Genomic DNA, 11,734 nt, shown 5'->3' on the forward strand with positions numbered 1-11,734 from the left:
GGTTCAGTAGTGGGGAGGGAAGAATTTGGGTGAGACTCTTTGTCCCATAGGGCGGCATATCCTGCATGATTAGATTTGGAAAGCTTTTGTTTTAAATTTTAAGGAGTCACTTCAAAGCCGTTTTGTAATGACCTTCAATTATTGCACTGGCAGGAACATGAGATGTATAATTTATAATATTTTATATGAAAGCATGTATTTTTTGGTTATGTGATCCTCTTTTTTTTTTTAAAAAGTTTATCTGTTTAAGTCAGATAATTGAAAGACACAGATTCTATTTGGAAAAATTATTTGCTTGAGGGATAAAACACCTGACTCTTACTGAAGTTTGGGTGCTTTTATTCCCTTGGCCTACACTGAGAATCCCAGACATGCCACCTATAGATGACATACTCCTTTTGAAAAGAACGGTAGCGTAAGCCTCCAAAGAAAATAGCATGGCCAAAACACACAGGACTGGATTAATCTCACCTTATTTCAGCCCCTGGCTTCAGGATTGAGTTTAAGGTCCTTGTCCATCCTACAGACAGTAAAAAGAGGCCAGGGCCTTCAGGGCGATCCAGTCTCTCACTTGATGCTGATATTAGGAGTGGATGAGCTGTCCTTTCGAGGTGCCTGCAGCGGGGATACGGGAAGCTGACTGCTCACTGACACCTCATTGCCTGATTTTAAAAAATTTGCACCCCAGATTTCAAAGAATTCAGAAATGGTGTAATTGTATCTGAAGCTACTCTTAATAAGCCTTGAAAAATAAAAAAGATCATCTTTAAAAGATGTAGGAGACTAGGAAAGCCTTTGCCAGCCGTACCACTAACTCAGCATTGCAAAACCAGCGTGTACCTGTACCTGCTGGCAGATACCAAGCACTCTGGCTGTACGACATGGCTGCGCTGCAACCTTCACAGCCAGCACTGAGACACAGGTAGATGTACCTATAGACCTAAAAGAAAGATTTGGGGCAGGGCAGAACTGCTTGGACCAGGAATATATCCAGGGAACAGCCGCATGCATCAGTGAGGCTCTGCTCTGCACTATCCTGGAAGAGGATCTCTTTTATCCTCTTCGGGGACTGATGTCTCTCAAAATAAGCATCCTGAATTAAGTCAATGAAGTTAGAACACCAGAATTAGTCTCCTGGTCTAAGGGATACTCATTTTTGTGCTGAAGCGACAGTTTTGACCAAGCCTTGTGGGGGCTGCGTGGGGATATATGGATGCTCAATGTTCCTGCGCCCTGCAGAAGGAATTAAGAAGATGCTGTCTGCATTAGTTCGGAGGGGGACCTCTGATTCTGGCACAGGCTTTGGCAGCTCTTCCCTCATGCCTCTGCGAGCCTGGGAGTGCTAGAAGGAAAAGGAACGAGGGGCAGAGGAGCTTGTTTGTGCTTCTTGTGAGACCTGGAGCACTCTGCTGCACTGATGTGAAACGACAGCTAGCCCAAGCCCATTAGCACTGCCGTGGAGACAAGGAAGCTCTCTGCATACCCAAGGCGATCTGCTGCATCCCATCCACAGCCAGCTGCTTGAGCAGGCTTCCTCCCTCTGCCTTATCCTAGCTGCTGACAGCTGCTGGCCAAATGACCTAAATCCACGGTGTTTAAAGAAGAGCAGTGTTCAGTGCTTGTGCGTTCTTCTCTGTCTCTCATGGCCAAGGCTTTCAGCCTTAACCCGTCACTTGTGTCTGAGGTATCTTTATCAGTGACCTGCTCTGCCTGGCCCTCCTCCTGCTGCCTGGGTGACTGGCTGTGCTCAGAGCATGTTTCCATGGGAACTCAACAGTCGGAGACCAGAGACAATTTTCCTGGTTGCTGGACAGCATGAGAAATTGCCAGTCAGAGGGTGAAAAACAAGAGCTGGAGGGAAGAGTGAAGGAAAAATGGCACGAGGAGGTTGTGCTATTACAAGTCGGGGAGCGAAGATCTTCCAGTGCTGCAGGAGTCCCTGCTGGGGAGCCGAAGGAGCCAGAAGCCCACAGCAGTGGCTTGAGGATGCCAGCTGACTGGAGATCAACTGCTGTGAGTGGTGACAGCAGACATCAGGTGAAAGGGCTTGCAGGGTTTCGGTCCAGTTGTGGAGAGACGAGGCAGCTTGGGTTTCGGTAGGGGAACGCCCCTGTTTGGAAACTGCCTGAAGCAAGAGGGCAGTAGGGCAGGGGCTGGGCTCCAACACACGAAGAGGGAGAGAGCTCAGCAGCAGAGGAGCCCCTTCACCGGTCCCTAGTTCCTGGGGGCAAAGAGGCATCCTCGGGGAAGAAGTTTGGATTCTTTTCCTACGTGCAATCCTAGGAACTGGGATGTATGAAGTGAAAATAACTGTGAAAAGAATCTTCCTCTTAACATTGTGACTTCACCGTCTTCTAGTCTTGCTGTTCCGGGCATTCAGAAAAGATTCAAAATCAATAGGTGTGTTTCTTTATGTTTGTACAGCTTGAGTCCCTGAGGTATCACAGTTTTAGCCTGTTCTTCATAGCCAGGAGGGCTGGCATTTTTTTTCTTCCAAATTAAAAAGAAACTGCTGAAATTCCCACAGAAGCACAGGACTTCTAAAACATTCTGTTAGTGAGCCCTGTCAGATAACAGAAGACTTGCGGTAGGACTGCGAGAATGGAGACTAGCGTCCGCTGTTTCAGTGAACCTTTCCCAAAGTGCAGGGTAAAGAAAAGTGCTTTTGATCCAGCAGAAAAAACCGTAAGAATTATTCAGGAAATTTCAAGGCTCTCTGAAGGAGATAACAACTAGTAAGCCATAGTTTACTGTTGATTTGATTGCAAGTTGACGAGGTTCCTTTTTGCTCGTTGCCTCCATTGCAAAGTTGTGGCCTCCGTTAGACTGTCGCTTGAGCTCTGGGTGACGGTGGTAACCATCAGGTCTTTGCGCTGAATCAGCCACCAGCCAAAACTGGAGCCGCTTACCCAACTTTCCACAGGTTACCCGTTATTATTCTGCAAAAACCCTCATTTTACACAAAATCAGATCCAGAAGCGAAAGGCCGGTATTGCAGAAGTAGCACGATGTCTGTGTAGCTGTATGTTCCCCCCACCTAGAATTCCAGCTTTTACGTTTTTGCCTGTAACTGACTTTCCCAGTTTTCTTGGCGCCCTTCTGCCACCCTGACCCAGCCAGCGAGGCAACCTGCTGGGTTCCCTAAAAAGCAAGGCACAACCATCAAGTACATTTCTGGCTGTCAAGTCTTATTCCACAATTATTTGCTTGTTAGTTCAGAGAACATAAGATTGTTTTACAGCATCCCCGGTCAGTACACATGCTCCCAGCGTGCTTCTCCCCTTTGTTGATGGGTTCTTTGGGGAGCTCCTGCCGTGCTGCAGTCCAAAGGCTGCAGCATGGTGCACGTAGCTGAAATCAGGCCTGGCGGCAGCTGCGGTGTAGGTTCAGGGTAGAGGAATGGGGAACGCTGCAGAGCTCAGCGTCCAAGCTGGGGTCTCAGTGGCACCAGGTGATGTTAATGGGAGCACAGAACTACTGCTCCTTTAGCTTGTGTTCTCTCTACCTCCAAGTAAATATGTTCCTGACCAGTCTCTTTTTTTTTTTGGTGTAGGTTCAGGGTAGAGGAATGGGGAACGCTGCAGAGCTCAGCGTCCAAGCTGGGGTCTCAGTGGCACCAGGTGATGTTAATGGGAGCACAGAACTACTGCTCCTTTAGCTTGTGTTCTCTCTACCTCCAAGTAAATATGTTCCTGACCAGTCTCTTTTTTTTTTTCCCGCTCCCCTTCTAGTCAGATTTTTCACCTTCTCTATGTGCTATTTTTTTGCTGTTTTGCCCACCAACATTTCTGAGCTGGCCCTTGGGTGTGGGCAGATGCTGTCTTACTGCAGCTGTACACCACCTGGTTTATTAGCTCCTGCACCTTGGCCAGGGATTATTAGCATTGCCAGAGCACTAAACTTTGGATGGACTCAGTCAGCTGCAATAATGTTTCCAAAATGCAACCATTGTCATGCAGGTGGAGGGAGAAATGTAGAAAGAATCACAAGGAAAATGGAAGGGGATCAGATTCTCACAGGTGTAATTATCCAGGGAATCCTGAAAATAGGGAAGACAGGAAATTTGACCTTTTAAAAATATACAAGGCCATATATTTCAGCCACTTCCAGTGATTTAAATCAGGAGTATCTGTTGGGACTGGGTAAGAGCCTCAGATGCAGCACTTTTAACCCTTTATCTGTCCTGCATCGCAGGCATCTGTGTTGCATGTGCATCTAGTGCCTAGTGGAGATCTGTGCCTGCATGAGCTTGTGCTGGGGCTCCGTGGGGTGTCTGCATGGTGGAAGAGCACATCTGTCTGCACATCCCTCTTGCCCACTGAGGAATTTTGTTTCTGAAGACATCCGCTGGGGCTGGGTCAGTGTGCAAGCGTGTTCCTGTGCGTGCGTGAGCCTATGTGCTTGTCCATTAATGACGTGTGTGCACATCTGCTTTGCTGCAAGGGGCCAGTGTCCCGTGTAGGTAGTTCCTGCACGCGTTCCCACGTGTGTCTGTCTGGGGCAGAGCATTGCAGAGAAGGCAAATTGGTTTCTCGCCTGGATGGGAGCCATCCTCTGATACAAGGGGAGCAAGGAGGGGGCTGGGGGTGTGTGCTTTGCCGTCAGCTGAATGTGTAACGTGTCATCCATTCCTGCCATACATACACACCACCACCCCTGCAGGCTGCTCTGCTGCTGTAGCTCCAAGACCTGTTGTTTTTCAGGTCACTGCACTCTCAAACAGATAGCAGCTTCCTTGCTATTTTCCCTGACGTGCGTCACATTACATTGGTTTTGTTTGAAGCTGGCCCTGCTGATCCCGTCGCTAACAATAAGGAATCTTCTCTCACTGCTCCTCCCAAGCCATATCCTGACACGTTTGCTCCTATGGGTCATGTCTCCCCATGCATGTTTTGGGCAGCGGGGGAAGGTTAACTCTGTAGTTGGCACAACCGTCTCCTTGCAAAAATGGAGATTTGGCTGGCATTTAGGCTGGGATTTTAATGTTTTATTTTAATAGCTGTTCACAGCAATCTGTGGAGGATGTTGCCTCAGCCACTGCTGTGTTTGTGCTTGACTGGGTGGTATCAGACTGTGTGATGGGCCCCTCTGTGTACTGGTGGGGGTAGGGAGAAACAGAAAGCTCTGTGCACCTTTCTTCCCACCTCCACACTTGGCCATCCCCGCAAAACCATAATTCTCATTTCTGCCTTCTGATGGAGGAACCCAGAAGGACCCCGAGAGTCCCGGATGCGTTGGCCAGCATTCCAGCCCCGTGCCAGTGTGACACAGGTACAAAATGCCCTTGGAGGGAGGCGGACTGAGGACCATGGAGCTGTTTGTTGGCCCTCGCCCAACTGTCTTGCATTTGGCTGATCCTATGGTGAGACAAGTTGAGACCCAGGATGCCAGTGTTTGTTCCAGGCTTTAGAAGACACCTCACTAGACACTCTGGTTAGACTGGGGTAAGGAAGGGCAAATTGAAGCTAAGATGCTTGGTTACGTAGCAGCTGTGGAAACAGTGATGTTGCAGAGAACTAAAAGGAAACAGAAGCCAAAGATCTGGAATTTATTCACCCTGCCTGTGTTGGTCTGCTGTATTTCCTAAGATACCGCTTGGACTTCACACATTGTTCAATAAGGGTGTAATTGCCCAGGCAGCTTTTCTTATTACCATTTGTGGTGCATCATACAAAGGAAAGGGCTGATGAATAGAAGGAAATTATTAATCTTTCATTTTCCTTTGGGGAGGGGAAGCCACATAAGCCTTTGCAGGTGTGAGGAGTTTGGGAGAACCCTGTATACTCACCCCTGGAAACATTTCAACCAACAGCAAATCATTTCCATGCCAGACATGTTTCTAACACTAGGCTGTTTTGTGCTTAAGTGTCCCTATCCTCCTGCTTTGGACTGTAAGCCTCATAGAAGGTTGATGTTTCTGTGTTTGCCCCTAGGGGACAGGAAGCTCTTTGTGGGCATGTTAAATAAGCAGCAGTCTGAGGATGACGTGCTTCGGCTCTTTGAACCATTTGGGGTCATTGATGAGTGTACTGTGCTTCGTGGACCTGACGGTAACAGCAAAGGTCTGAACCCCTCTGTATGTCATGCCCTTTCTTCCTGCTCTGCAGGTAGCGCTCACCTGCCTCACCACCTTGCTTCCTCTCCACTGGGGCACTTATTCCCTCACCCCGTCTTTATGGGAGCCCACATCACAGCCAGGCATAGGGAGCAGGGCAGGAGGAGTTGTCTGCTGCAAGGAGAGATTGGGGAAGATGGGCAGAGACCGAGGTGAGGAGGGGGGAAGCAGACCGTGATGAGCGTCTGAGTTATTACGAGTATTGAGCCTGTTGGCTCAGTCTAGCTCTGCAGTTTGAAATGTTTGTATCCACAATAGGGCGTGCACAGAGAATTTGGGGAGGAGGTAATCTGGGCAAGGGTGGAAGTGGTATCATCATCCATAGAGTATATCATTGAAGTAACAATTTGAGACTCTTTCGGGGTTTTTTCCAGGATAGAGGACATGGGATGAGTTAATCTGTTTTGTTCCTTGTTGTCTTGGGGTGGCTTTCCTTTGCCCTGCCTGAGATCCAGATGCTGTCTCTTGGTGATGATGCAAGGGGCACTTTCACAGCAGTTCTGTCACTGCAATCTCCTGTGCTTTTTCTGTCCCTTTCCAGGCTGTGCTTTTGTAAAGTTCTCATCTCACACAGAGGCTCAGGCAGCAATCCACGCGCTCCATGGCAGCCAGACAATGCCCGTGAGTATCAGGCCAGGGTACCTACCCTCTTCCTAACTTTGTTCCCATCACCCTGTTGCGGGGATCTCCCCTCACTGTCCAAAACCATGACAGGTTTAATTGCAGTTTCCAGCTCGTGTGGTTGGGGGGTTGTGGGGGTGGTGCGTGCACATCTGCACTCCTGTCTTTGGGAACCGTCCTGTCTCTGGGGCTGATGTGTGTGTCTGTGTCTGTCCAGGCCGGTAGTGACAGCACTCGTAGCTATAAGGGCTAAATGAAAGAGAGCCAGGAACCAGCCCGTGAATCTGTCTTGGAGACAGCTACCCAGACTAGTTCAAAACTGAGCAGGGGGCAGCGTGAGCAGTCAGGGCTCCAGTGTCTGAGCACACTCCCTGACTTCTCTGATTCAGGCAGTAAAGGAGGCCTCTGGAGCACGCTGGGTGTGGATGGGAATGCTTTATGCATTGTGTGGGGTTGTGTAGCTGTAGCTGTGCCTTCTTGTGCAAGTGGATTGCAGCTGTGATCTTGTCTTTCAGTCTCTGGCAGGGATTGGGGCATCCTGTGGGCAGGACGGTGCTTTGCTGCAGCCGGGGTATTTCCAGCTGCCAGGAGCTGCTCTGCCTATCCAGCCAAGCTCCTGGTGGTGGAAAGATGGTGTCTGTGGCTGACAACGTCCTGGGTGTTCCTGGCTGCGCTGTCACCTGGTGAACGCAGCCAGGGGATGTGTGCACCCACTTGTGCAGCTGTGCAACACCTGTGATGTGAGGGGAGGGCAGGAGAGGAAAGGGTTGGATGGACAGATGGATGGGGAAGGGCATAGCCCAGGTTCCAGGCGGCTCCTGAGCACTTTCACACCAATATTTGCTCTTCTGCTCCTCTTCCCACTCCTCTCTGCTGCCTGTTCCGCCCCATCCCACCTTGCCTGACTGCTGACTCCTTGGCTGTCCCACGGCCTCTTCTGCCCCTGCCTGCTCTCTCTGTCTCCTCTCTCTGTGCCTAGGGCGCCTCCTCCAGTCTAGTGGTGAAGTTTGCTGACACAGATAAGGAGAGGACCCTCCGTCGTATGCAGCAAATGGTGGGGCAGCTGGGGATACTCACTCCATCTCTCACCTTGCCGTTCAGCCCATACAGCGCCTATGCGCAGGCTGTGAGTATCGTGCGTGTGGGGGGGGGGGAAAGGCTGCCCTCTTGGCCGTGGGGCAGCACCATACCTGGGCTGGGAGACCACACACGGGTCTCTGTAACAAAGGCATGAAAGCTTCCCAGCACCTGGGAGCTGTTCCTGGCTTCACTTTCTCCAGTCAGCAGCCTAATCTTTGTGCATTTCTTTCCTGGAAGGGGTGACGGGAGAGAGCCGGGGCCTCCTCAATTCTCTTTCTCTGATGTGGTTTAGACTGGCGGAGGTGTCTGGGAACAGGCCAAGCATGACCCAGTGTCTTTCTGTCTTGTTTTGAGGACAGCTCAGAGCCATGATTCCTGGATGATTTCTGCCAGACATGACAGTCTGCCAACATGTGAACTCTTCCTCTGGGTCTATGGCACAAATGTTTGTCGCTGTTTTTGGAGTACCAAGAGAGCCCTGGGCCCAACTTCAGGTGTTTACTTCTCTGCTGAAATTCTCAGGAGGGCCCTAATCCCACCAGCGTTGTCCTTGGCTCTCAGGGTTTTCTCCCTTGGCTAGTATGTCTGGTGGGTTTGCAGGGTGCTGGAGAGAAAGCAGGGGTAGCAGAGGATGAGAGGTGTTTCAGCAGTCTGGCCTCCTCTGGCAAGACTAGCTGTGCTTTGGATCTTGGTAAGAGACCCTTGTTGCCTTGAAGTGATGGTGGCGATTGCCATTGATGTTTAAGGTAGGTCCCGAACTCAAAAAGTCCCTGATCAGCTGTGATGGGGCATCTTTTGGTTTGTCTTGGTGACTGTCACTTTCAGCTCTGCTACCAAGTATAAAAGCCATGGAAGGAGGCTCAGAAGTTGCTCAAGACACGAGAGATGCTCGTGTCAAAAACCTCAAAAGTAGACACTGTTACTGAAAGTAATTTTCAGGGGTAGGGGGCACAAAGTGCAAATAAACCTGTTATTCTCACACATGCGGACAACTCTCTCACCTCTGGCTTCAGTGGCTACTCGGCGTGTCTCCCTTCCATCCTGGTGACAGAGGAGGAACTGTTTCGCAGTAGCTGGCAGTTTCCTCTCAAAGAATCCTCAGAAGCTGCTAAATGCCATTTAAGTGTGTGCCAAGAGCGTGGAGTAGCAAAAGAAAAGCAGCAATACGTGTGAAGCTCCGTGCCATTGGCAAATTTTGGTTATGATGGCAGAAAGTACTTTATTCACTTAGGACCCAGGATGCGTAGGGAAGGAGATCAGTGCGACCTTCTAGACTCGATCTTTAAGTGCCCTCAGTTTTCAGAAACTCCTGTTCATGACAAGAAGCCAGGCAGGCCTAGGCTGTGCTCTTTGCTTTTTAGCTGCATCTGTAAATTTGCTCCTTTGATTCTCCACTGGCCTTCCTGCTCTGTGACTTTATTTTGGCTTTCCCCTTGACTCAAGCCTTAGCCTGTCTCCCCCTCTTCCAGGTTTTCTTCCTTCTTTTACTTTCCGCTGGTTTTGGTTCTCTCTGCTTCTGAGGCACTGAACTCACATGTGGTTGTTTCTTCTCTTGTGACATCCCGGTCTTTAGTCTCCCTTCTCCAGGAGGAGAGGTTGTAGCCGGTTCTTATGTGCATAGTGTCCCCATCAGAGGGAGAAGGTATCAGCCCTTTGAAATGCCATCTAATGTCTCTGGAAGTAGGGACAAAGGGAGGGATTTCCCTTCTGAACCTCCTTACAGCACCTCCAAATGTCCTGCCATGGGCAGCTCTTGGGAGCTGGGACCTCTGCCAGATCAGGGCTCTCTGGGGAACTGCAGCACAGTTCATGCTTGCATGGTGCAGGGCTTGGAGCAGTAGGTGCTGCACCTAAGGTTACTTACGGGCCCCGGAGCTGCAGCTGACAGTTATTGTGTGCGGCTGAACGCGATGGAGAGGAGCGCTGCTGGTGTGAGCTGGTACCTCACAGCCGTTGGTTCTGCCGTTCACAATTTAGTACGCTAACAACTGTCTCTGCCTGTCCCCGTGGGTTTTACTGCCTTGCCAAGCCAAAGCAGTCCCCAGATGCCCTGGCCTGGGAAGAAGAAATTTGGAGCTTGGGTGGGTTTGTTTTGTTTTTTCAGTTGGATGCTTTATATTTATATTAATTGCATTTTCCTTTAAAAACTCTCTCAAACATGAAATAATCATGAACTATCTTGGGTCTAAAGTTATTCTGGTCTATTGAAACGTAAAAAATAAGATACTAAAAATAGTCAAACAGCACATGTTAGCTGTTGCAGTTTGTAAGAAAAGGTCTCATACTTACCTGGGAAATATGACTGGCTAAGCACCTGGAAGCCGTTTGTTCCAGGCTTAAACCAGGTTTTGATCCCAGGTGCCTGTTCTGCAAGGGAAAAGTGAGTATTTCCTTCATTTCAGTTTATTCAACAAGCTGAATTCAGTGCCTAGTTCAAATGGAATCAGGGAACTGACTGGGAGCTGAAAAAATAATTATCAATGCAAAAGAGGTCTGAAGTCTTAAAAAAGCAGCCAGTACAATTTACCAACTGCTTATAATGCTTGCCCATTTCTTGTATTTTGTAAATCAGTTAGTTCTCGACACAAAACATAGTCTGTCCACACACACACACACACACACACCCTTTTCTTTCTCCTCTTATGGTTCATTATGGTAATTTTATTTAAGTAATGAAAACAATCTCAGAATGCTCATTTGGTGCGTGTTGGATGCAGGTCTTGTTCCAGCCAGAGCCTGGCACAGAACAGCATTAATGACAAAAAAGAAAAAAATCAATATTCGTCTAGCAAATAAGGAACACGTTGGTTCCTGCATCCCCTGCATCCCCCCATCACGGGGACAGGGTGAAGATAGGACTAGGAATACGTGCAGCTGCTTCCCGTCAGGACAGCTTCCTCAGGAGAGTGTTGTGCTCTCAGGAGGGCCACACTCTGCTGGAATCCTGGCGCAGGGTGAGGGGTTCCCAGTCACGGGAGTCCTGCTTCAGGACATCAGGACAGCTTCCTCAGGAGAGTGGTGTGCTCTCAGGAGGGCCACGCTCTGCTGGAATCCTGGCGCAGGGTGAGAGGTTCCCAGTCACGGGAGTCCTGCTTCAGGAGGATCACTCCAACGACGGTGTGATGGCAAACAGACGAGGTGGTTTCAGGGTGCTGCTTTCTGGAGTCAGGCAGTGGGGAACATCTTGGCGGTCCGTCGGTCCTGCCTGGTGCAGAGCCCCCGCTCTGTGGTGAACCTGGCAGCAGCCCACCTCTGCCCCTAGAAGGGCCCTCTCGGTCCCAGCGCTGCCCTGCAGAACGAGCTCCACTCTGCTGTGCCAGCTTACAGAGGCCCTGAAATGAGGAATTCCTCTTCTTTTTACGCAACAGCAATAATCAGCTTCTGTGTGGAGGAAAGTAATAGAATGTTTGGCTAGCCACGAGCTTGTCGGAGTTAGCAGATTCTCCAGCTGAGACCTGGGTCAGACTGGCTCACTGACTCAGACGTTTGCGGATGAGGCCGGTTACTGGAGTGGTGTGTGTTTGTGTTGCAAAGCAGACAGTGGTTTACAGTTGTGGTGTTCCTGGGCTTTGCCACGTGTCACCCCTCAGCCCCTCCTGTAGAATTGTACGGTTTCCAGAGAGCCCTGTCTGTGCCTCCCCTGCTCTTCTTGCTTGATGGTTACCGCAAGGCTTATAAAGCGGCTAGACAATTTCGCTTCCAGAACTGTCTTTGTTGCCACTGCACTTTAAGCCCAATCTGATTTAATCTTATGTTCCAGAGCACCAACTGATGGACAAATACGACCAGAAGGATTTTTATTTTTCTTCTTCCTCCTAACCCTCCTCTCAACTTTGTGTCCCAGCCTCCCCAACCCTTTTTTGCATTGTGCATCTCTGCCTCGTCAGGTGTGTTGCGGGACCGCGGGGAGCTGCCCTG

General features: G+C 49.7%; 1 protein-coding gene across 1 annotated transcript in view; it reads left to right on the forward strand.

Moving 5' to 3' along the window:
• Positions 1 to 7,862, forward strand: part of LOC104500338 (CUGBP Elav-like family member 5) — a gene marked incomplete at its 3' end in the record, with an annotated part of 21,015 nt that extends 13,153 nt beyond the window's left edge. Inside the window, exons 4-6 of the mRNA XM_010143970.1 lie at positions 5,934 to 6,062; positions 6,657 to 6,736; positions 7,716 to 7,862. Of these exons, the coding sequence (XP_010142272.1) occupies positions 5,934 to 6,062; positions 6,657 to 6,736; positions 7,716 to 7,862 (356 nt within the window). The remainder of the gene's footprint in view (positions 1 to 5,933; positions 6,063 to 6,656; positions 6,737 to 7,715) is intronic.
• Between the last annotated feature and the right edge of the window lie 3,872 nt (positions 7,863 to 11,734).

This window comes from Buceros rhinoceros, unplaced genomic scaffold (assembly GCF_000710305.1).
Source record: "Buceros rhinoceros silvestris isolate BGI_N320 unplaced genomic scaffold, ASM71030v1 scaffold3219, whole genome shotgun sequence".
Classification (NCBI taxonomy): Eukaryota; Metazoa; Chordata; class Aves; order Bucerotiformes; family Bucerotidae; genus Buceros; species Buceros rhinoceros.